General features: G+C 59.1%; 2 protein-coding genes across 2 annotated transcripts in view; both read left to right on the forward strand.

The window, feature by feature from the left end:
• Window positions 1-1896: 1896 nt before the first annotated feature.
• Window positions 1897-8437, forward strand: LOC122152623 (26S proteasome non-ATPase regulatory subunit 4-like). Its single transcript, XM_042785611.1, is given in 11 exon segments — window positions 1897-1966; window positions 3753-3893; window positions 4542-4656; window positions 5279-5365; window positions 5767-5835; window positions 6729-6944; window positions 7034-7163; window positions 7785-7916; window positions 8116-8183; window positions 8261-8277; window positions 8279-8437. Coding segments are annotated over 11 exon segments (1149 nt in total). The 5' UTR covers window positions 1897-1940; the 3' UTR covers window positions 8427-8437.
• A 13695-nt stretch (window positions 8438-22132) lies between these two features.
• LOC116964156 (histone-lysine N-methyltransferase SETDB1-like) overlaps window positions 22133-22793 on the forward strand; it is a 12481-nt gene continuing 11820 nt past the window's right edge. Inside the window, exon 1 of the mRNA XM_042784915.1 lies at window positions 22133-22173. Within this exon, the coding sequence (XP_042640849.1) occupies window positions 22133-22173 (41 nt within the window). The remainder of the gene's footprint in view (window positions 22174-22793) is intronic.

Here is a 22793-nt window from a genome sequence, read left to right on the forward strand (position 1 = left end):
CAAGCAGGGAGCCGCAGGTGAAGGGAGATCTTTGTAAGGGGCACACTTTTTTAAAAGTATTTCTTAAGCAAACGGACCAAACCCAGCCTGCTCCGGTCCCTTCCCCTGCCCTCCATCCTGCTGCGGGCATGTGCAAAACCCTTCCCGTTTTTATAGCTCGGCTCCCTTTTGATATCTCACCTGTATCGTAGCCGCAGTCGACACCGGTGCTCCCAGCGGCTTGAAACCAAGATCCCTACGAAATGGGACAGACTTCTGCCTCCACAAAAGTACGGGGTGTTTTCAGTCCGGTTTTAAACAAAATAATAAGCTGAAAGGAGGGATTGTTCTGCTGCCATTCTCCCGCGGTGACGCCTGGCCCACGCCGGCTGCAGACGCTTCTCTAGAGATCTCAGAGCAGATGTTGGACTGATCTTTATTTTCACGAAATGCTTTTTTTAAAGAAATGAAGTGACTCTTCCCCGTGTTCCTGATGGGTCAGAATCCTCCATTTTTTTATATATATAAAAAAAAAGTAATTTAAAGCTTGCCCTTGTGGTAGTGCAAGGGGTTTCTATACTAATTAGCAATGATTGCTAAGGAAAAGAAGAATGTAGTGGTGTAGAAAGGGATTTTTTTTAGTTGATGTTTCAGAGCCAATTCTCTTCCCACCTTCCACTTCAACCTTTTCAAGTGGATGCAACGCAAGCTGATTTTTTTTAAGAAAAAGCATATTTTTTTTTTAATTTTTTTTTTTTTTTTTTTTTCTGAAAGACCAAGCAGAATGGCCTTACTCCGGGTATCCGGATCCCCAGGGGGGTTGGTGGAGCGCGAGGACAGTCGCTGTTCACAAACTGTTTGGTTCTCAAGGGCTCTCAAACCTTTCGCCACCGATGACCGTCACGACGAGACCCGTGAGCGGGAGGAAGATCGGCTCGGGGACGCCCGCGCCGTCTCTGCTGGACCTTCCCGTCTCCCTCCCCCGTACCTCTGACCCGATCCAGCAGCTTACACTTTATAGCTGAAGTAACTGTCTATATTAGACACTTGTTTCTTACCTTCCCTCCTAACCCATATTTGTGTTTTTTTTTTTTTTGTTTTGGTTTTTTTTTAATCAGGAGGGAAGAAAACCAAGTCTTCTTTTTTTTCATGATTTAATATTTATGAAGTTGTATTTAAGTGTTGTTTTTTTTGTTTCTGTTTTTTTTTTTTTTCCTGGGGATAGTTATTCAGTGAGTAGGGAGGTGGGGGGTGACGTTTCTATATTGACCTCTGCTTTGTAATGGGTTTTCAGAACTGCTTCTTTTTCTGCGTGTGCGTGTTTCAAAGCGCCGGGGTTTTCATGTCTTTTTAAAAACACCCGGGCGGTTTTTCCTCCAGCGCGGGGAGGGGACGCGGCTTCTCCGGCCGCACCGGGGAGCAGCCGCTGCCGTCGAGGCCGGGTGACGGGACAGGGTGCGGGCGGACCCCTCCTCTCCTGCTCGGCGTCAGCGTCGCCATCGTCACCCCCCGGCAGGGACAGACCCGTGTCCGTGTGTCCCCCGGGGAGCAGCTCGTGCCGTGCGTGACCGTTGTCCTCCCGGCTGTGTAACGCTTGTGGCCTCGTCCGCTGTTGGAACCACGCTGTCTCTTGGACGCGCAATACACAGTGTGCTGCTGAACCCACTGCCCGCCTGCCTCTTCTGTCCGGGGGGGACACGGGGGGGGGAGGGACGGACCCCCGTGGGGCGTCCGTGGGTCACGGGCCGAGCGGAACCCCGTTTCTGCCCCGTGGAGGGAGGGGACGGTCGTCTCTCTGCTGTGGGGGAGGCTCCCAGGACTACAACTCCCAGCATGCCCAGCGCCCGCCGCGACGGACCTCGCAAGACGGGAAGCTGCGATTGGCCGGTGCCTTGAGCCAATCGGCGGGTGCTTTGTTTAGTCGGAATCCGGGCCGGTCTTGAGGGGGAGAAGGAGGCAAGATGGTTCTGGAGAGCACCATGGTGTGGTGAGCGGCCGGCCGGGCCGGGCCCCGGGAGCGGCCGCCGCCGCTTTCCCTGAGTCATCCCGGGCGGCGGCGGGGCCTGGGGGCGGGGGGGAGAGGATTGGGGTGGGGGGAGAGGGCAGGGCGCGCCGGGAGGGTGGGTGTAAATTGGGGTGGGGTCCGGGTGCGTGGGAAGGGTTGGGGTGCTCGAGGTTGGATGAAGCGGGGCGGGGGGGGGCACTTGGTGGCCAGAGGGGACCCCGGTGAAGGGGACGGGCCTCTGGGCTGATGCTGCCACAACGAAGCGGGGCCACGTCCCCGCGGAGGAGAATCGGGCGCAGCCCCCCCGCAGCGCTGGGCGGGTGTCCCTGCGGCCCGAGGAGGGAGGGTCCGCCCGGGCTCGGGGCCCTGCCCGGGGCAGCCGTTCTCTCTGCTCTTGCTGCTCAGCATCGGCGCTGAGGTACAAGGGTTTTTGTTCCTGGGTGCTGAACGCAGCCGGAACGGGAAGGGGAGGGCGAACTTTGATGTGTCATTATTGTCGCAGCAGCTACAGCCCTGTTGTTTTTCAGTTACGGTGTTTAAGAAGGCCACAAGAGGGAAAACCAGTGAGATCTGTGCAGGTTCTGTTGTTTCCTTGGCTCTCAATGTGGTCCCACAGCTCTTTGGATAAAGATATTACCATAGCCTGACTCGCTGACCGTATATTGAAGTCCTTAGTGTTTTCCCTGGGTAACTCTTTGCTTTCTCATGTTTAAGGGCATTAAAACACGTCGCTGCTCCTTGTGTTGCCCTGGAAAGCAGGAGGAATTCACTATTAGTCCGGGAACAGGAAAGCTGCAGTGTGGATGGCCTCGGCCAGGACGCTTTGTGTCCTTGTGCCTGAGGTGAAGTTTGGCTGCTGCCGGCTCCTCGCTCCCCAGCTTGCGACGGGGTGTTTGGTGGGCTGGAGGAGAGGTGGCCCAGCCTGAGCATGGTCAGGGAAGCGGTCACAGGTGGCATTTTTTCAGGAGAAACCTTTCCTCTGGTGTTAAGACTAAGAAATGCTGGGAGTACTCCCAAGGGAAGTCTTAATTTGGGGCCAAAATAAACTCTCAAGCTCGAGCTCCCTTCCTGGGGTCACTTTCCCAAAGGCTGGTGTAAGAAAAAGGCTTTTTCTGCCTGCTCCGTACTATATTTAATAGCTGACAGAGTGCAGGGTAGGGATTTGGTTACAGCGATGTTGTGATGTGGCTGCTGCCGCCAGACGCTGCGGGGCACTGTTGCCTGTGTGCTGGCGGTTTGGGGAGGCCCCGACACCCCCCGTGGGTGTGGGGGGTAATGCAGGGCTCAGGGGTTCCCCTCCTGCCGCGTCGCTTCGAGGAGGGCAGCGCGCCGGCGGAGCGGAGCCCGGTGCGGAAGGCGCCCGCTGGCCCCGCCGTGGGAAAGCTGCTTTGGGCCTGATGAAAACCCCGCGGCGGTGATGAGTGCGGGGATTTGTACTTACCATGAAGTGGTGTCTCTTGGGTTTTTCCTTTTTTCTGTGGAGATGGAGAAGGTGTTGAGGAGACATGGGTCTGAGGTTGTGTCTGGCTGCAGTCACGTCTCGCGCTCTTCAGCGAGGAGCCGGAGCTTGTGAGCTGTGACCCGAAGGTCAGATCTGATCTGGAAACTCAGGGAAATGCAGAGACGACTCGTCTCTCTACCCTGGGAAATGTCCATGTCCTGCTGCATGTCCCAGCTGTGTGACCTTAGGTGTGCTGTCCCAAAAAGCACATTTTGGGGATAAACCTCAGCTGTTTCACAAGCTGACACCCCCCTCTCTGTGTTTCAGCGTTGACAACAGCGAGTACATGAGGAATGGAGACTTCTTACCCACTCGCCTGCAAGCCCAGCAAGATGCTGTCAACATCGTGTGCCACTCGAAAACCCGCAGTAACCCCGAGAACAACGTGGGGCTCATCACCTTAGCCAAGTACGGCCCATGGGGGAACTGGCCCCAGGGTGATGCTGGGGAGCGGCCGGGGGGGACACATGGGAGAGCGCGGGGGCAAGGAACGAGGGGAGTGTTGCAAAACGGGGGCAGTAGCACAGTCTAAAACCAAACCAGTTCTTCCGGGAGGACTGGTATGAGAAAACTTGGTTCCTGACCGGTCTCCTGCAATGCCAGGATATGTTATGGAGGCTTTTCTCTCTTTGCCAGACCCATCCTTTTGTGGCCTCGTGTCCCACAGGGTGGCAAATGTGGGCTGAGCTGTCACGGTAGCTCACGGGCAGCCCCAGGAGGGTGGTTCCTCTGTTGTCCTGGTCTGTAGGACTTCAGTGCCTCTGAGAGCTCCCTCTTAGCCAGTTGATTACAACTGGCCAGCGGGCTCAAGGTTGCTGGCGCAGGGGACAGATGCACACAAGCTTTCACGCAGACAGGTTACTTTGGGTTTTTGTAGGAAACCAGGCTGAAAGTCCTGCTCTCTGTACGCAAGGACCCACCAGAGCCAAGTGCTGGCAGACTCTCGGGGCAGACACCAGCTGCAGGCTTAGTGCAGGGAGGGCTTTTCTTGCCCCCGTAGCAAATAAAGGGTTTCGCAAAGAAGGGGTCGCTAGCGTAAGTGTCTTTGTGTTGCAGTAACTGTGAAGTGTTGACCACGCTCACTCCAGACACGGGCCGGATCCTTTCAAAGCTGCACACGGTGCAACCCAAAGGGAAAATTACCTTTTGCACAGGGATCAGAGTTGCTCACGTAAGTGGTCTTGTTGGTTCCTCACAAGTGAGTCTGCGCCTTTCTCTGGAATTCCTTTTGCCTTAGTGTGCCTCTTAAATTACGTGTCCTGTTGATGGCTCAGAGGCTGGAAATCTTGTTCTCTCTGTGCCTCTGCAGCTGAACAATACTGAGCAAATCATTTTGGTTTTGCCTCAGTTTCCCTATCTGCAAAATGCAGATGACACCTCCTTTATAAAATCTGATACAAAAGCTCAGAAGTGTAACAGTGTGGTCCTGGTTTGCTTCGGAGGAACCTGCCAGCTGCTTTGCAGAAGTCCCCCTGAGCTGCACAGCCCTTCCCACCCTGAGGAGAGCAGCCCCCAGCCCAGGAGTGTCCCCAGGATGTGGCCACCCTTTTGTCCTGTTTTTCTGCTCTGTGCCAGACTGTCTCTCTGCCAACAAGCTGCTCCCAGCCGAGTCCTAACTGCCAGCGAAGGGGAGGCCCTTGGACTTGCCTGCTTGTAGGCAGTCTGGTGAAACTTGCTACTGAAAAGTCTCTCCTGACATTTAGCGTGAATTTTCCTGTGTATTGGGGTGCCAGCTGGTCACCCCTTTTTCCTGAGAATCGCTTCTTAAATACAGTGTGAGTTCTCTCTTGCAGCTGGCTTTGAAGCATCGCCAAGGCAAGAACCACAAGATGCGAATCATCGCCTTCGTTGGGAGCCCTGTAGAAGATAACGAGAAAGACGTGAGTAATGGCCAAAGGAAAAAAAGGTTGGGTCAGCTCTGAGCTCTACTTTGAACTAGAAATCGGGTTTATTGTTTGTTCTCTGCTCTGTGTGGAAAGTAAGGCTTTGCACCCCAGCGAGGAGGCTGCTTGACAGAGCTGCTTGAGCAGAGCGGTCCTCAGCGTGGAGGGGAGGGAGAGGGGATGCCGGGTCCCTGGGCACAGCCAGGCCTGAGCCAAGGACAGATCCAGAGAGTTGAAACGCCTCAAACGCTTTCCTGCTGCGAGGGCTGGAAACTGGGAAGCTGACAGTGGGCTTTGTGCTTCCGGGACTGAATGCGAAGCGCTGTTTGGTCCCTGATGGGCTGAGCTGGGGTAAGAGCTGAAAGCCAAGCTAATGCCGCTGTGTCTTCCTGCTGCAGCTGGTGAAGCTGGCAAAGCGTCTGAAGAAAGAGAAAGTCAACGTTGATATCATCAATTTTGGAGAAGAGGTGAGACTTCTCTCGCGTTTCTGGCGTGAGATCCGAGGCAGGGTTTGTGTCCTTTCCAGCCTGGAGCCTCACTCAGGCACGTGAGGGTACGAACAGCGCTCTGAGCCTCGGTCTCTTCAGCTGTGGCCCCAGTAAAATGTTAATGTGGAGAGTAACGTTTCCCTCTGGGAAGACACCTCTCCCGTTCGGCTGCAGGCGGCGATAAATGCCTTGCCGTTCTTTGCTGCCTCGCCGTGTGGAGGGCTGGGGGGTGTGTGGGGGGCTGCGGGGTGTGTGGGGGCTGCGGGGTGTGCGGGGGGATGTGGGGTGTATGGAGGGCTGCGGGGTGTGCGGAGGGATGTGGGGGTGTGGGGGGGCTGCGGGGTGTGCGGGGGATGCGAGGTGTGGGGGGGATGTGGGGTGTGCGGGGGCTGCGGGGTGTGCGGAGGGATGCGGGGGGGCTGCAGGGTGTGCGGGGGATGCAGGGTGTGTGGGGGATGTGGGGTGTGGGGGGATGGGGTGTGTGGGGGGTGGGGGGGTGTGCGGGGTGGGAGGGATGTGGGGTGTGCGGGGGGCTGCGGAGGGGTGGGGGTGTGCGGGGGCTGCGGGTGTGCGGGGCTGGGGTGTGTGGGGGGCTGCGGGGTGTGTGGAGGGATGCGGGGTGTGCGGGGGGCTGCGGGGTGTGCGGGGGGCTGCGGGGTGTGTGGAGGGATGCGGGGTGTGGAGGGATGTGGGGTGTGTGGAGGGATGCGGGGGGCTGCAGGGTGTGCGGGGGGCTGCGGGGTGTGTGGGGGGCTGCGGGGTGTGTGGAGGGGATGGGGGGTGTGCGGGGGGCTGCGGGGTGTGCGGAGCAGTGCGGGGGCCGCGGGGGAGCCAGGCCGAGCGCTGCTCCCAGCCTCTCTCTCTGGCCCTAGGAAGCCAACACGGACAAGCTGACCGCCTTCATCAACACCCTGAACGGCAAGGACGGCACCGGCTCCCACCTGGTGACGGTGCCGCCGGGGCCGAGCCTGGCCGACGCCCTCATCAGCTCCCCGATCCTGGCCGGGGAGGGAGGTGCCATGCTGGGGCTCGGCGCCAGCGACTTCGAGTTCGGGGTGGACCCCAGCGCCGACCCGGAGCTGGCTCTGGTGAGCGGCGGGGAGCGGGCGGGCGGCTGCGGGCGCCGGGCTCCGTCCGTCCCGGCTCGGCCCCGCTCAGCCCGTCCCCGTCTCCGCAGGCGCTGCGGGTCTCCATGGAGGAGCAGAGGCAGCGGCAAGAGGAGGAGGCCAGGAGGGCTGCGGCCGCCTCTGCCGCCGAGGCTGGGATTGCGGCCACCGGCGGGACGGTGAGGGCAGGGGGAAAGGTGGGCAGGGGGAACGTGGGCAGGGGGAAAGGTGGGCAGGGGGAACATGGGCAGGGGGAACGTGGGCAGGGGGAAAGGTGGGCAGGGGGAACGTGGGCAGGGGGAAAGGTGGGCAAGGGGAACATGGGCAGGGGGAAAGGTGGGCAGGGGAACGTGGGCAGGGGGAAAGGTGGGCAGGGGGAACGTGGGCGGGGGGAAAGGTGGGCAGGGGGAACGTGGGCAGGGGAATGTGGGCAGGGGGAAAGGTGGGCAGGGGGAAAGGTGGGCAAGGGGAATGTGGGCAGGGGAAATGTGGGCAGGGGAACGTGTGCAGGGACAGGCAGGAGGTTCCCCAGGGAGGGCTCCTGTGCTGCGGGGCCGCCCAACGCTGTGGCAGTGTCTCTGTTCACGGCGGGGCCCTTCGGCGCAGTGCGGCCGTTCCCGGAGCCGCCGGGGTGCCGGGCGAGCGGCGGTTTCCACCCCGGAGTGCCCGAGGGAGGCCGTTTAATGGCAGAGAGCTGGGGAGCTACCTCTGCTTCCCCTGAAAATCCCCAGCACCCCAGGGAGCTGCTCTGCCCCGGTGCCCTTCCCCAGCGAGGCCGTGCGTCGCCTGGGGGGGCTCTGAGCCGGGGGTTTGTCTGCGCAGATTCGGACGATGCTCTGCTGAAGATGACGATAACTCAGCAGGAGTTTGGCCGGGCCGGGCTGCCCGACCTCAGCAGCATGACGGAGGAGGAGCAGATCGCCTACGCCATGCAAATGTCGCTGCAGGGAGCGGGTGAGTGCCTGCTGCCGGCTCCCCGGCCCCTTCCCGAAGGGTAAACTGAGGAAAGCAGCTCTTCTGCCTGCGGGACTGGAACCGCCGCCCCTCTGCACCGACCTGCCCCACAGCGGGGCTCTGCCACCGGGGCAGCGTCCAGATCTCCCCGAATATTTGCGGGGCGGGCGGTGGGTGTGTGAATCCTCTCCCCCGGCAGAGTTTGCGCAGGCGGAGGCGGCCGAAGTGGACAGCAGCACAGCCATGGATACCTCCGAGCCCGCCAAGGTGAGGGTTCCTCCATCCCCAGTCCCTCGGGGCGGGAGGTGGGCCTCTCCCCAACTCCTCTCCCTCCTTCCCGCCAGGAGGAAGACGACTACGACGATGCAGGACCCCGAGTTCCTGCAGAGCGTGCTGGAGAACCTGCCGGGCGTGGACCCCAACAACGAGGCCATCCGCAACGCCATGGGCTCGCTGGCCTCGCAGGCTGCCAAGGACAGCAAGGACAAAAAGGAGGAGGAGAAGAAGTGAGGGCGCCGGGGGGCGGCGGGTGGCTGCCGGCCCGCGGGGGGTGGCCCGTGGGGGCAATAAAGGCTTTGCTATGGGGGTCTCTGTGCTGGCACCTCAGGGAGGGGGGACGCGGGTCAGGGCGCTGCTGGGGGCGTCTGGTTCCCACTGGACTGGGGGAACTGGGCCCCTGGACTGGGGGACGGGGCCCCAGGGCTCCCTGGCACTGGGGGGAACTGGGCCCCCGGAATCCCCTGCACTGGGGGAGCTGGGCCCCGGGGTCCCTGGCACGGGGGGGATTGGGCCCCCGCAGTCCCCTGCGCTGGGGGAGCTGGGCCCCGGGGGTCCCTGGCACTGGGGGGAACTGGGCCCCCGCAGTCCCCTGCGCTGGGGGAGCTGGGCCCCGGGGGTCCCTGGTACGGGGGGGATTGGGCCCCGGGGCTCCCTGGCACTGGGGGGACTGGACCCCGGGGGTCCCTGGCACGGGGGGGATTGGGCCCCGGGTCCCCCTGGCACTGGGGGGATTGGGCCCCGGGTCCCCCTGGCACTGGGGGATTGGGCCCCGGGGCTCCCTGGCACTGGGGGGATTGGGCCCCCGCAGTCCCCTGCGCTGGGGGCGCTGGGCCCCGGGGGTCCCTGGCACGGGGGGATTGGGCCCCCGCAGTCCCCTGCGCTGGGGGCGCTGGGCCCCGGGGGTCCCTGGCACGGGGGGATTGGGCCCCCGCAGTCCCCTGCGCTGGGGGAGCTGGGCCCCGGGGGTCCCTGGCACTGGGGGAACTGGGCCCCCGCAGTCCCCTGCGCTGGGGGAGCTGGGCCCCGGGGGTCCCTGGCACGGGGGGGATTGGGCCCCGGGTCCCCCTGGCACTGGGGGGATTGGGCCCCGGGGGTCCCTGGCACTGGGGGGACTGGACCCCGGGGGTCCCTGGCACTGGGGGGATTGGGCCCCGGGGCTCCCTGGCACTGGGGGAGCTGGGCCCCGGGGGTCCCTGGCACGGGGGGGATTGGGCCCCGCCCCTGCGCTGGGGGAGGGCCCCGGGGGTCCTCAGTACCGGAGGGGACCGGGTCTCGGGTCTCTTTACTGGGGGAACTGGTCCCCGTGTCTCCCCCGTGCCCCTCCTGCACACGTGTCTGAGGGCGGGGTCTGGCTGCCCGAGCCCCGCCCCCTGCGCCACCTCCCAGCGTACCCTGCGGCTGCCCGCAGGATGTTTACAGTGAGGCCGGACGGGGTGGGCGTTGGCGGTTGATGGGCAGCAGAGTCAGCCAATCAGTGAGGGGCTGGCATGGATGTTGTCAGAACCTCGGGCTGGGGAACTGGCCAATGGGATGGGGAGCAGAGCCTGAGGGGGCGGGATTTGGGGTTGAGTGGCGGCCAGGCGGCACAATGGGTGGTGTCGCTTTGTCATGGCGGACCGGCGGGTAGGCCAGCCAATGGGGGAGCAAAGCGGCAGGGGCGTGCCTGAGTGACAGGGCTCTTCACCAACGGGGCCGAGCCTTGTGCATCACGTGCCGGACGGAGGTGGGCGGGGCAGGCATGTAGCCTCCTCCCTGAGTGACAGCGTTGCTAGCGAATGGGAGAAGACGATTAAAACCACCTCTGAGAGCTTCCGACCAATGGGTCTGGCGGAGAGGCGGGCCCTGGCGTTGAGCGACAGGACTTTTGCTCAATAAGAAAACAACAGCTAGGAGACGCCCTGATGAACATTCTCTCTGGCCAATAGCTGGGAGAGCCCGTGCTTGAAGGACAACCTTGTTTGACCAATGGAAAGCGGGGAGAGCTGGGTGGGCTTGATGAACAAAGCTTCCAGCCAATAAGCAGCGAGGCTGCCCAGTGGGCAGGCCAGCGCCAACCACCAATAGGAAGCGGGACAGCGGGGTGGGCGGGAACCATGCTTTGAATGGCACCGCCGCACCCCAATAAGCACACCCCGCGGTAGGCGGGCTCCAGGTGCGGACTCGTCCTCCGCTCCGCCAACGGCGAGTGCGAACAGTCGCGACCACCCGGAGCGACGGCGGCGATGGCCAATGGTCACGCGCGCTGCGGCGAGTGGCGGGCGGCTCCGCCAATGGCGCGGCGCGGGAGGGGGGGGGGCGGGAGCGCGGTGCGCGAGCGGCCGGCGGCGGAGGGCGGGCGGGGGGGGGGTGGGGTGGGGGGAGCGCGAGCCAAGCAGGAAGTGGCTGAGGAGAAGCGGCCGCCGCGGAGGGGCCTGGGCGGGAACCGGCCGCCCCCCGCCCGCTGCAGCAGGTACCGCCGCGGGACCCCGCCTGCCCCGCGGCCCGGGGGGGCTCGGGTAGACGTGGGGGGGGGCTGGTGGTGCTGCCGCTCTTCTTCCCCCCCCCCGCCCTCCGCCGCCCCGGGGCCTGGGGAGCCCTCCCTCTCCCCGTTCGGGCTGTGGTAACGGCCGGCCCCTCCCCTCCGTGCCTCGGGGGGGTCACGGTCATCCCCGAGCCTGGGCAGGATCCGGGGGGCTGTCGCGGCCGCCCCCCTCTCCCCGCGGGCTTTGGGGGGAGGTCCCGCTTATCCCCACCCTCCCCGTGAGATTGGGTTGGGGGGTGGCGGCCTAACTGTCATCCTGTACCGTCCCCCTTTGGAATTGGGGGGGGGGCAGGTAATAGCCATCCCTTTCGGGATTTTGGGGTGCGGGGGAGCGGTCGTGTTCCCCTGCGTCTGCTGGGAGGGCTGAGCGCATCCTTCTCCCCCAGGGTTGTGTTGTTTTTTTGGGTTTTTTTGGTGTGTGGGGGGACTCTGGTCGTGACCCCCCTCTTTTCTGTCTGTGGGGAGCCTGGCCGTGCTCCCCTCCCTCCCCAGCAGAGCAGGGGCTGACAGTGCCCACCTGCATCTCCTGGGGAGATCTGGGCTTGGTCCCCCCTCCCTGACACTCCTGGCAATAGGGAGGGGCTCTGGTCGTGCCCCCCCCTGTAGCAAAGGACAGACTGAGACCTCTCACAGCTGGGGGAGGCTTTGGGGGGGCCCAGGGGCTGTTCATGTGCCCCCACAGCTCCTGGCTCCCTCTCTTCAGCTCTGGGATTTGGGACTGTTAGCATTCCCTTCCCCAGCTCCTGGGCCTGAGCTGCTGCCCCCTTCCTGCCCTGGGGGGGCTGAGGAGTGGGGGGCAGCCTCCCACCTCCAGCACCGGGCTCAGAGAGGGGCTGGCTGTGATCCCCCCCAACTCTTCAGCTGTAACATCTCGTGCAAATAAGTTGGTGTCTTGTTTTGGGGCCCCAGTTCCTGGGGGGATTTTCTTGCTCCTCCAGTTTTTGAGGAGTGGCCATGTGAATACGAAGCCCGTTGGGGTTTGGGCTGTCTAGGTCCTCTCTGGTTTCTCCAGGTACCGGTGTCCTGAGGACGGTGTTTGAGAATGGAGCCTGTGGGTCTCTTATCACACCCCAAGGTCCTGGGAAGAACAGAGCTGTGGCTGGCGAGTGGTTTAGGGTTTTGGGAGGAGGGCACCTCGCTATTGCCCAGGGTTTGGTGGGGAAAGAGAAAATGGGAGGTGTGGAGAGGATCCTGTTGCAGCCTCGGTAACGCAGCCTGTGTGTTTTCGGGTCCTGTAACCGTTGTCTGCCTCTTGGGGGATGGTTGGGAGGAGTTGGGAAGCTCTCCAGGAGGGCCCGGTGCGGTTCCAGATGCAAAAGGTGGCTCACAGAGAGGTGGGCACCGTCCTGAATCGAGGTCTAGGTCCACTCCGACTTCCTGCAGGGAAGTAACTGGGAATAGCAAAGACTAATGGCAGGTTCTTGCTGTCACTTCTCTAGGTGCTTGGTGAGATTTGGGGGACTCTGGCCTGCGCTGGGACTGCAGGCAGCGAGGTGGCCCTGGGCTGAGGGTGTTTTCTGAAGTCCCAGGGCGGAGGAGGAGGCCAAGAGGCAGGGAGTGACCTTCTGCAGGGAAGTCAAGTATTTCAGCGGGCTATTTCTTGTGGGTCTTGGCCACTTCCTTAAGAGCCTCCTGGTTTTGCTTTGTGAGAGAGAGAGTGGGTTGGTAGTAAGAATGTGTTATTTTCTTTCAAACCCAATTTATTTTCTCCTGTTTCTTGGTCTCAGCCCCTGTAAAGTCCCTTAATTCGTTGCTGCTGGTGTCTGTGTGTGATCGGGTAACAGGCAGCCCTTGGGGGCTGTGATTATCTTCCCACAATTAGTTCAGTTCAAAGAGACTCCCCTAGAAGGTGAGCAGGGGAAGTTTGATAGCCTCCATACTTAGGTTTTAAGCAGCGCACTAGGGGTTGAGCCTTGTTTGTGGAAACAGATGCCTTAAAGGATGTATTTTTAGTGTGTCTGAGGAGGAAAAAAAAATGCGTCACCCCACATGTGGCCATGCTGGCATTAGCAGGGGCGGGAGGACTGGCAGAGCTGCTTCCCAGAGACTTCCTTCCCCTGAGTTTTCCTGGTCAGAGGCAACAGGAGGATGGGTGAGCTCTGCCAGCGCTTTGACTCCTGATGTTAACCTGGTCTGTGTGAGGGGGCTCCGATTCCCCGTGGGCACCGCTGTAAACCAGTGGCACCATGCAGAAATGCAAGGCTCCAGTTGTTGGAGAGGTGGTGCCGGTGTGGAGGTAGCTCAGGATCTCCTTTGGTGACCAGGAGTACCAACAGCTCCCAGAGCTCTCATCATCTTGCAGGAATCACGTTTGTGTGTAGTTCTTTGGGTTTATTCCACCCCAATTAGGTTCTCCTGGGTCTAATCCCTCCTTCTGCTAATGCGCGATTGCCCCCTGCAAGATATTTTCTTGAGCTTTAATTTATTTGTACTGTCAAGTACCTAAGCACGCATCTGGGTATTATAAAAATAATAATACACTAATAGCGAGTGAGCGCAGTTATGGCATGGGGCTGTTGTAGTGTGCGATGGGAGTGAGGGAACTCTGTGTTCCTTTTGGCATCCTACGTGGCAGATTTTCTGTTTATACTGCTAGAATAAACGGGGTGTCCTGGCTGAGTTTAGAAACTTTACATTGTAAAACCCAGTGCGATGAAATAGCACGAAACCTGCCGGGATGGGGATAACTGGTAACCGCTCATCGCGACGTGGAAATGATCCCAGGTGAGGGGAGAGACGTTGGGCTGACTGCCTGGGGAGATCCTGGTCATTCTTCCATGAAATGTCTGCCTGGAACCACCAAGGCCTTGTCTGCTTTTCACCGGTGTGGATCCTAGTCATACTGGTAAATCTGGGAGCAAAAACCTCCCCACCTTGACACTGAGGCTGCTTTGTGCTGATCATGGCTGCAAAAACGCCTGCCAGTGTTTAAAAACTTAATTTTTCAGGCTGGCCAAATTGTCGGGATTTCTGGATCTCATCCACCACTTGTTTGTTTTGATATCTCCAGAAGTTAGCAGATGGTAGAGACTTAACTCTGTTAAACGTATGGGAATTTAATCCCCAACCAGCCTCCGGCCAGGATGTGTCGTCTCTGCGTGGCAGCTGTGTTCTGCGCTGGGATGGGAGCCTGGGCCGGGGCTGCCGGGCTCCTCTCTGTGGGTTCACACCTGACTGCGGGCATGGGGGCGTGGGGAAGAACGGAGTTTCCTGCTCTGTTCCCTGATGAAGCATCTTTTTTTGCTTGAATTCAGTGAAATCTGTGAGCTAGCTGTTCGTATCCCGGCAGGGGGAATCTGTGTTTGCTGCAGCTTGGTGAGAGACCGTCTCCTCTCCCCCTCCCTTCACAGCTGAATTTGGATTCGCCTCTTGCTTTTTAAGACTCACTTGCTGTCGCAAAACCTAGTGGAAGATAAAAAATGGTGTTTCAGTGGTGATACCTGCCAGTCCTGGGCCTGACACCAGCCCTTTCTTTTTATTTCACTGTAAATGTTACTCTCTCCTGTTTTACTTTCCCTGTGATGAGTTGGAAGGAGATCTGGGGTGGTTTTATTCTTGCCATGTGTGATCCAAACAGTGGGGGGGGGGATTCCCAAGAAGCCACTTTAGATGGACAGAGCAAGTGTGCAGAACAAAGGGAGCACAGTGTTTAATTACAGCAATCATAAATTTGTCTTAAGAAAAAAAAGAGGGTTCAAACTGTTTGTGACCAGCGTTTTCGGACTGAAAGCATAAAGAAGGTTGTTTCCTTCTCTGCACACAAGCCTGGCCCATCTCGCTCAGCCCCGTGGTGGTGAGGAGCTCCAACCTCTGTGCAGAGTCTCGGAGACAGGGCTTGAAACGATGGGGCAGCCTGGGCTGACGGATGCCGCTCCCTTGTCCGGGAGGGTTGACGTGCTGTGGAAGATAACATGTTATTTTTTTTTTTTTTTTTTTCCTGGGGATGTCTGTACATGACTAAAACCAAGAGCTACCTACGCCCATCCTCCAGCAAATAAGTCAGCCTCTGTACTTCAAGCCGCCTTGAAATCGGAGGCAGTGGGCAGACTGCAGCCGGGGATGCTGCAAGGGGGAGTTGATGAGGAGAAAATATATTTTCTTCCTTATTAAATTTTAAGGCAGGGATGATTGGGCTGCGTGAAATAGGAGGCAATGTTTAAAAAGGAGGGGAGAATACTGCTGCTGGGCCCAGATCTTTGTCCCCCGGCAGAACGGGGCTGGCTTGTGTCGGGTGCTCTGGGAACACAGGCGCCTTGTTCGCAGCGGTAGGGCTTTAGCTGGTGAGCCCTTTTGCACAGATACAGGATATATCATTTATAGAAATAGATATATACTGCCTGACTGAAATAAGTTGTGCTAATGTGAAAACAACCTTTTTTTTTTGGGGGGGGGGTGTGGTTTGTTTGTTTGGTTTTTTTTCCATTGCTGGCCTTGTTTGTTAGTCTGGAGTAGGATTTTCCTGCTCTTTGCTCCCCCTCCCACGGTTTTTACCCCACGCCAAGCGAGTTCTGCCAGCGAAACCTCTAGGTGTGCCTGGGCTGGGTCCGGGCACAAGGACGGCCTCGGCTCCGGGTTTGGAGGCTGAGATTTGCCACAGCGTTTGCATCATCTCGGCTACTTGGGGGGGACGGTTTCTGCTGGGTGATACGGTCGGGAGCATCCAAGCGCGGCGCGCTTGCATTGCCATGCTGGTGCTCTGCCGTGCCGGCTTACCCGCTCGGTGCAACTCCCGGGCAAGCGCCGGGCCTTGCGCCGTCACCAGCTCCCTGCCCGCTCGCTTTCCCGTAGGAAATGGAGCCAGGAAGGGGTTTTCATGCGGCGCTCCTCCTCCTCGAGCTGAACCGAAACAGTGCTGGCTGGCTTGTTCAGGCACGCAGCTCGCCAGCCGGTTCAGCCAAGGCGTTTGCAGTCCTCGGTTTTGGGGTTTTATTGCAAAGGGGAATGGCTGCTGCAGTGAGCTGCAGTAATAACCGTGGACGTGCTTATTCCAGAACAAGGGTGAGAAGGGGCTGCCCGTTCCCCTCGGGGAGGGACCCTGCTCCTGGCCGGCGCAGAGGGCTTTGCCACGCCACCGATGGGATTGCGTGGGCCCTTCAGAAAACCACTGCCAGCGCCCTGCGCTTCCCTTCCGCTCCCGCTTGACCTGCCAAAACATCCAGCTCGCTGGGCTCCGGCGCTTGGGCAGACAGGGAGGAAGGGTCAGCGGGCCCTGGCGAAGCCGGGAGATGCCCGGACCCCCGCCCTGGCTTTGGTCTGTTAATGCGGAGGGACGGCTGAGGGAGCACAATGGAGCACAAAACATGCGCATAATGGCTGAAGTTTTAATCCCCTGCTGCCGCCTGGAGCAGGGAAAACAATGCGAGGGTTTCAAATGGCCCATCGAGCACCCTGGCAGAGCATTATTTTCTACCTGGAGAGCCTTTTCCTGTGCTAGAGGCAAAGAAAAAAAGAAAGGGGGAAGGAAGGACAGACAGACGGAGCTCTTTCAAAGGCATGTCAGCAGCGAGGCACTAGATTTCATTGGGAAAAATTAATGATTAAACTCTTGGAGCACCTTAAAGTGACCGTTGTCTCCCCGTCTGTCAGTGAGCTGATAGCCAGGCTTGGCAAGAGCCTCCAGGCATCCCACCCGGGGGCCACGATACCTGCCTGGCTTCTTCCCTCAAAACCAGCGCTGCTGGGCCGTTCCTTCCCACCTTGCTACCAGCTGCTGGGAATACACATGCAGGCGTGCTGGGATCGATTGAATCACGGCCCCTTTTTTGTCCCTTGGCCTCGAGGTGGGACGTTCCAGGGAGCGCGGCCGTGAGCCGCTCCGTACAGACCAGCCCTCGTGGGACAGGTTACCAGGTCGTTGTGCGCAGGAGCTGTTTTGGCAGCAGCATTTGCCATTAGTGTGGGTATCTAAGCACATTCATGTTCGATAAATGCCAAAAAAAAAAAAAAAAAAGAAGCCTGAAGTGCTGGGCAAACTGCCAGGATCACAGCATTGTTAGCTCTTTCTTTCCCTTAAGTCCTGCAGCCTTGGCTGCTTTTGGGGTGCTGTGAAAGCCACTCTGCGTGTCCCCAAACCCTCCCTGACCCCAGACCCCGTGTGGGGGGCACGTCTGTTGCTCGAGCACATGGCACCTGATGTTATTTGCTGCTTGATGTGGGGGGAGATGAAACCCCAGGGAGGGGGTGGCCGTCACGCACCGAGCGCAGGGGTGTTTCTCGGTGCAGACTTTGCTCCCGGAGGGGCTGAGCGCCTGGATTTTGTACCGGTAGCATTTTGCACTTTGCTGTGCTGAGGCCTTAATTGCTCAAGCCCCTGCCAGCTGCTCCTCCAGCATCACTTCCTCTTCTGAGCGTGTGCTGAAAATGTTTGTTTTGGGGGTGATCCTTTCCTTGTTTGGGCTGAACCAGGGGGTGCGAGCTCTTTTTTCGAAAGCCTGAAGCAAGCGTGTCTGCCCCGTGCTCTCAGTAAATGAAGCAGAGCTGGGCATTTGAGAGAAAACGATACTGTTGGCTAGCAGTAACCCTGGAAAACAGCTGAACAAAGAGTTGGATGTGGCAGGTGGGCCCCGCTGGGCAGGAGAGCGGCCCAGCTCGTGTGAGAAATGAGATTCAGGTTTGCTCCCCGGCAAGGAACGGGCCTCGTGCCTCTCCACAGCCCCGGCAGGATCTGCTGCTGCCTCCGTGCCGCTGGCTGGGTGAGGGGAAGGGCTGACACGGGTGGACCCGGAGCGCCTGCTCCTGCTCTGCTGCTTGTGCTGTTGGGGGGCTTTGGTTTGCCTGCGTTTCTAAACTGGGGACAACCGGTCTTTAAACCTCCCTTAGGGGCTCTTTTCCCGTGTGCTTTGAGCCTAGCGCCCATCAGAGGGTTTCTCCTTCGGTCTGAGAGGACGTTGGGTTGCAGGCCGGGAAAAGGGAGCTCGAGCTCCCAAACCCAGGAACCTCAGGTCTTGTGTGTGGGTTTTTCCCTCTGAGCAGGAGGAGCCTGGGGGATTTGGCATGGAGATGACAGCTTCTGAAGCTCCCCAGGCGCTGCCTTGCTTTGTCGTGAGCTTACCTCCTCAATGCCTGCTTCGAACCGAGCTGTTGAAGCTTCAACAGCCCCGTCAAGGTGCAGAAAGGGGGGGACCGCTCAGCTCAGGCCTCTGGATGCTTCTGGGGTTTGATTTGGCCCTTTTTCCCCTTTGCGAGATCTTGAAGGATCCTAAAACCGGAGAGCCCGCACCTTTTGCCTTGGTCCTCCAGAGGGGCTGGAGGGATGGTCTGCGCTCCCCCGTTGGCTGATGCTTTCTCTGATGTCTCTCCCCTGTGGTTCTTGATGCGTTTCAAAGCCCTGCAGCGTCCGGGGGGGCCCCTGATTTTACAGATGGTGAAGCGCAGGGATTCTCGCTCCCTTTTCCCCTGCGTGGTGGGTCCAAGCCTGGCCAGGCCCAGGGGACCGCGGAGGCTGCTGCCTCGGCAGACACAGACCCCTCTGAGTCCCCGAGCTCCCTGGAAGGGGACCGGGACACATGCCTGGAGAGAGGGAAGAGCCTCTCCAGGAATATTGAGGATTTTACTTTGGCTTTCGAGCGGAGGGCAGGATGCAAACGCTGCCGGGGAGGCTGAGGAGCCTGGTTTGGCGTCGGCAGAGCCCGGGCCCCCCGTAGTCGCTGCTGGCTCTCGCAGCCCTGTGCCTGCCGCACCCTGCCCTGCCCGTGGTGGCAGCGGGGATGCCGAGCGCTGGAGTCTGTGGATCCCGGCGCTGGCAGATGGCAGGGGAAGGGGGGGGCTGCTCCGGCCATCGGCCGCAGCGCTGGGGGGCACGGCGGCGGGGAGGGCCCCCTCCGGCTCGCATCGCCACCAGCGGCTGCTGTCAGAGCACCCCCGCACCCAGGGCTGCCTCCTGAAATGCCAGGGGGTCAGAGGAGTTTGGTGCCGGGCTATTTTATTTTATTTTTTATTTTTTTTTTCCCTCTGAACCTCCCCTCCCACTGCAGCCGTCACTGCTGAGCCCTGACCTCATGATGTCATGCTGGGAGTAGGACGTGTTGCTGGTTCTTGTTTAACCAGCCTGCCTTTCTATCATTTTCCCCCTCTCCTACACGTGAAACCTGAGACCACTCTCTGTCCCTTCCCCCGCTTTTTTTTTTCTCTTTTCCTCCCTCTCCGCTCCATCCAGAAGCTCCTTCCCATCAGGTCAGTACTGGGCTCAGGTCCCTGGCACAGCAGCTGCCTCTCCGGAAACGCAGTGGGGACGGCGTTTGCAAATTGTGCCGTTAAAGGCTTGCTAGATAAGCAAATTCTTAGGAGATCAGGAGGCAGAGAGAGAAATCTCATGTGCTGGCAAGGGGCTGGGTGCTGTGATTTGGAAATAGGCTGTGTGGGTTTGGACTATGATTACGGAGCAAGTGGATGCGAGTGGGAGCAGGGGCGTGTCACTGGGGCGACGGCGAGGGGACTTTGTGGATCACTTGAGTGTCAGTGCTGCATGGGAAGGGGCAGAAAAGCAGTTGGTGGTGTGGAGAAGCGTGGGACAAGTGCGAGGGACGGGCACAAGCAGGCGCTGCCGGGTACAGGAACCCTGTGAGGGCCGGGGATGTCGGGGTGCCGGTTCCCCGCAGGGGCTGTTCCCCACATTGCTTTGCCGCCCTGGATGCTTCTCTTTGCCTGCTTCCTCCATCCCCAAAAGCAGGAGGTGGTATTTCCTCCCTGCTGAGGAGGAAAAAAGGGGGCGAGGGAGACTTAATTCTGTGTCTGTGGTTCCACAGGTTTTAATTGTGGATCCACAGACATGGAATTAAATAGACTTTTAAAGTGCAAGAGCCATTCTTAATGTTAATATTTGTTTCTCTTCTGACCTGTGTTATCTCCTCCGAAGCTTGCCTGAATCCTTTTATATTAGCAAAACTATAGTTCTGGAAAGTAGTGAGGGGCGGCTAACGAACGTTGAAGTTGGAGAATCTGTCTGGCACCGGGCTAGATACCAGAAGGTGGTTCCCAGAGCAGCCGCCGGGGGGGCCTACGCAGCAGCGAAGAAAGCAGAAAGGGGAAGGATGTAGCTCCAACAGGTATGGGGCTTCGGCGGGGTGGGATCCGTCGGTGGCAGAATGAATCCTGATGTGATGGGAGATGGTCCTGAGCTGGGCGCTGCTCCAGCTCCGTCGTGTGGCGTTCGCATCGCCCCGTGCCTCGGTTTCCTCACGTGTGACAGGGGACAGGGGCTAAACCCCAACTTTGGCAAGAGTGCGAGCTCGTTAGGACGTTACCCGTATGTCAGATCTCGCTTAAGAGGGAAACGCTGTTTGGAGACGGAGAGAAAAACAAAGTCCTCTTGCAGGTTCAGCGTGTACGGTTTTCTGTGGGGCTGAACAGCAGCACAGCCTGTGTTTTCTTAGTGTTTCCTTAATAGCTTGCTGTCAGGCTAATAATATCTCATAAAATCCTTTCATCTCTGAAATCTTGTTTACTTTTTGGCCTTCCTCACTTTGGACAGTAAAATGACGCTGTTCGGTGTCACTTGAAAAATATCAGGTTGGTTTTGGCGTATTGCTGGGGGGAAGAGCTCTGTCTGGCTGCTTTCAGGAAATTTTCCTCTTTGGAGCTACCCTTGCTGGAGCAGGGCACTGCGTGTGTTGCAGTGAGAAACTGCAACGAAGCCATCTAAACAAAACCCACTCATTTTAAAGTGGTTTTCTACTACAAAGCCATGGCTGCTTGTATCAGCTTGTGCAAAACTTCTCAAAACTACATTTCGAGTCCCAAACCAAAGGAAAGCTGAGCGTTTATCTCGCACAATCTCTCGACCACGAAATCCGGGCACGGGCTCTGCAGCGCTCTGGGCTCTGCTCCCGGCTGCGCTTCCTTTGACAAGTCGCAGGGCTGCGGGGAAGGCAAGGCAGGGCTGCTGTGCCGGGGCTTTCTCCGTGCCGCGGCAGATGCCACCGATCCCGGCCCTCCCCGGCACCAGCTGCGAGCTGCATCAACCATTAATGGGGCTGTTTCGTGGGAGCGGGGCGGCGGGAGGAGCTGCCCCCCGAGAGCAGGGAAGGGGAACAGATGAACACTGGCCGCTGCATAAATAACCGAGAGCGGGGCTACCGCGGGCTTTTCTTTCCTCCTCTCCACCAGTTGCCAGTAACAGGGGGCTGGGGAGGATTTGGAGGGCGAAAGGAGGCACTGAAATGGAGAAAAGCTGTGCCAGGTGCTACAAGTTTGTTGCTTGGGGAATTTTCCCCCTCCCTTCAAGGTCCTCTGAAGATTGCGAGGTCTCCGCCGGGGAGTGAGATTGTATAACACCCAGCGCTCGTTTGGCTCATTAAAAACAGTTGTTCTCACCGGTGACGTCTCCTCTGCACAAAGGCTGGGGCTTTTTAACAGGGGATCAGTTTTAAAATAGCTCCAAGAGCCCCAGGAGGACAAGAGAGGCAGCGATCTGCTCGGCTCCCTGCGGCCAGGTGAACCTGTCCTTATTACTTGGTGTTTTGCAGATACCCGTGGCAGAGGTTTGTTTTCCTCCCGGGCTGCCTTGGCGCTGGCGGCCCGAGGGAGGCCACTGGGCTCGAGGCCTGGGAGCAGCGGCACAGGGACAGGCTTTGTCAAAGGTTTCCTCTGTGCCTCGGAAGCTAATCCTGCCCGTCACGTGGTGCCGGGAGCGCAGCCGTTCCCGTTCCCGCTGGCCTCGGCCGCGGGCCCCCCGTGCGCGTGTGTGCAGGAGGGTGGCATGGGGCGGGGGGGGGGGGTTAAACCCGGCTTTAACTTTCTTCCAAAGTCAGGTTTTGAAGGGTGATTTTTCTTGTTTTGGTGCAAACTTGCGGGCAGCAAGTCCCTGCGAGGGTCAGGAAGGGAAACAGGAAAAGCAGCTTTTAAAAATAGCAAGCCCTTGAAATAGTCCCAGCATTCAGCCTCTTTTGTCTGAACCGCTCCGGCTGCTCCAGAGCGGCCCCTGCTCGCCCCACGGCCGCTGAGCCAGGCTCGGTGGCGGGCGGCCGGGGGGGCCCGGTGCTTCTGCGAGCGGTTCCCGCCGGTCCCGTGCCAAAAACGTGCGGGGGAAGCCCTTTGGGTGCTCTTGGCGTCGAGGGTGAGTGTGCAGTCAGTCCCCCGTGCCCCTGCCAAACCCAGGGCCGGGCGGCGGTTGTGGCCGCAGCTTCGAGTGGCAAACGGATCCCCAAACCTGTGTGAGCATTTGAAGGGCTGCGTGGCGGGCACAGCCGGGTGGTTTGCGAGGGTGGGACCCTTTGAATATGTTTTGACACGACCAGATATGGGACCAGCATAGGGATGTGGTGTGGAGGTGGGGAATTGTCTCCGTTTTGGCCCACGGAGGAGGATGTGGGGTGGCAGTGGATGAGCAGTTGTACGAGCTGATGGCACAGGCAGAGCTGGCACGTTTTGGGGGGTTTTGACAGGAGGAGTCGGGGGAAAGGAAAGCAGCATCATCTCCATGCGTGCTGTGGCCAACTTTGGTGTTGGCCTCCTGAAACAGTGAGCTGGGCAAACCCCTTCTGGTGAACAAATAAGCTTTTCTTTTAAGGGAGGCTTGGCTGCTGGAGAGGAGATTTTTAACAACGTTTTATCTTTTCGTGGTAGACTAACTGAGCAAATGAGCCTTAAAAATAACAGTTGTGTTTCAGCACTAACTCGTTGCCTTATTATTGCAGCTGTGAGCCTCATTAGCTTCTGGGGGGCTTGCAGTGGTTCCCCTCAACGGGACCAATTCAGGGTCTGTGTCTTGGTGGTGCTGCGATGGAGCTGGGGCCAGTGTGAGTCCTGGGCCAGCTTTTCTGCATTTGCTGATAACCAGCTTGGCGCTGGTTTGTCTGGGCCTCGCCTCTGACAGTCTCTGTCTGGTGGGCGATAATCTGCTGGTGGGAAGCACCTGGGCTGGCGTTGGGTCTGGTGGAGAGATGCTCGGGTTGCTCCTGACTTGGAGCTGCAGGTCTGCAGATTCAGACTTGGGAAGTGGAATGTTCTTTTCCTCATGGTTGTTCTTCCAAAGGTTGTGGATTTTTACTGCCTTTGTTGTGCTGTGGAGGGCAGCAACCAAGACCTGCCTCTTGCCCAGCCTCCTGCTCTTCTGAAAGGCAGAAACTGAACTCGCAGCA

Source organism: Tyto alba, unplaced genomic scaffold, assembly GCF_018691265.1.
Source record: "Tyto alba isolate M040663 unplaced genomic scaffold, T.alba_DEE_v4.0 Super-Scaffold_8, whole genome shotgun sequence".
In the NCBI taxonomy this organism is placed as follows: Eukaryota; Metazoa; Chordata; class Aves; order Strigiformes; family Tytonidae; genus Tyto; species Tyto alba.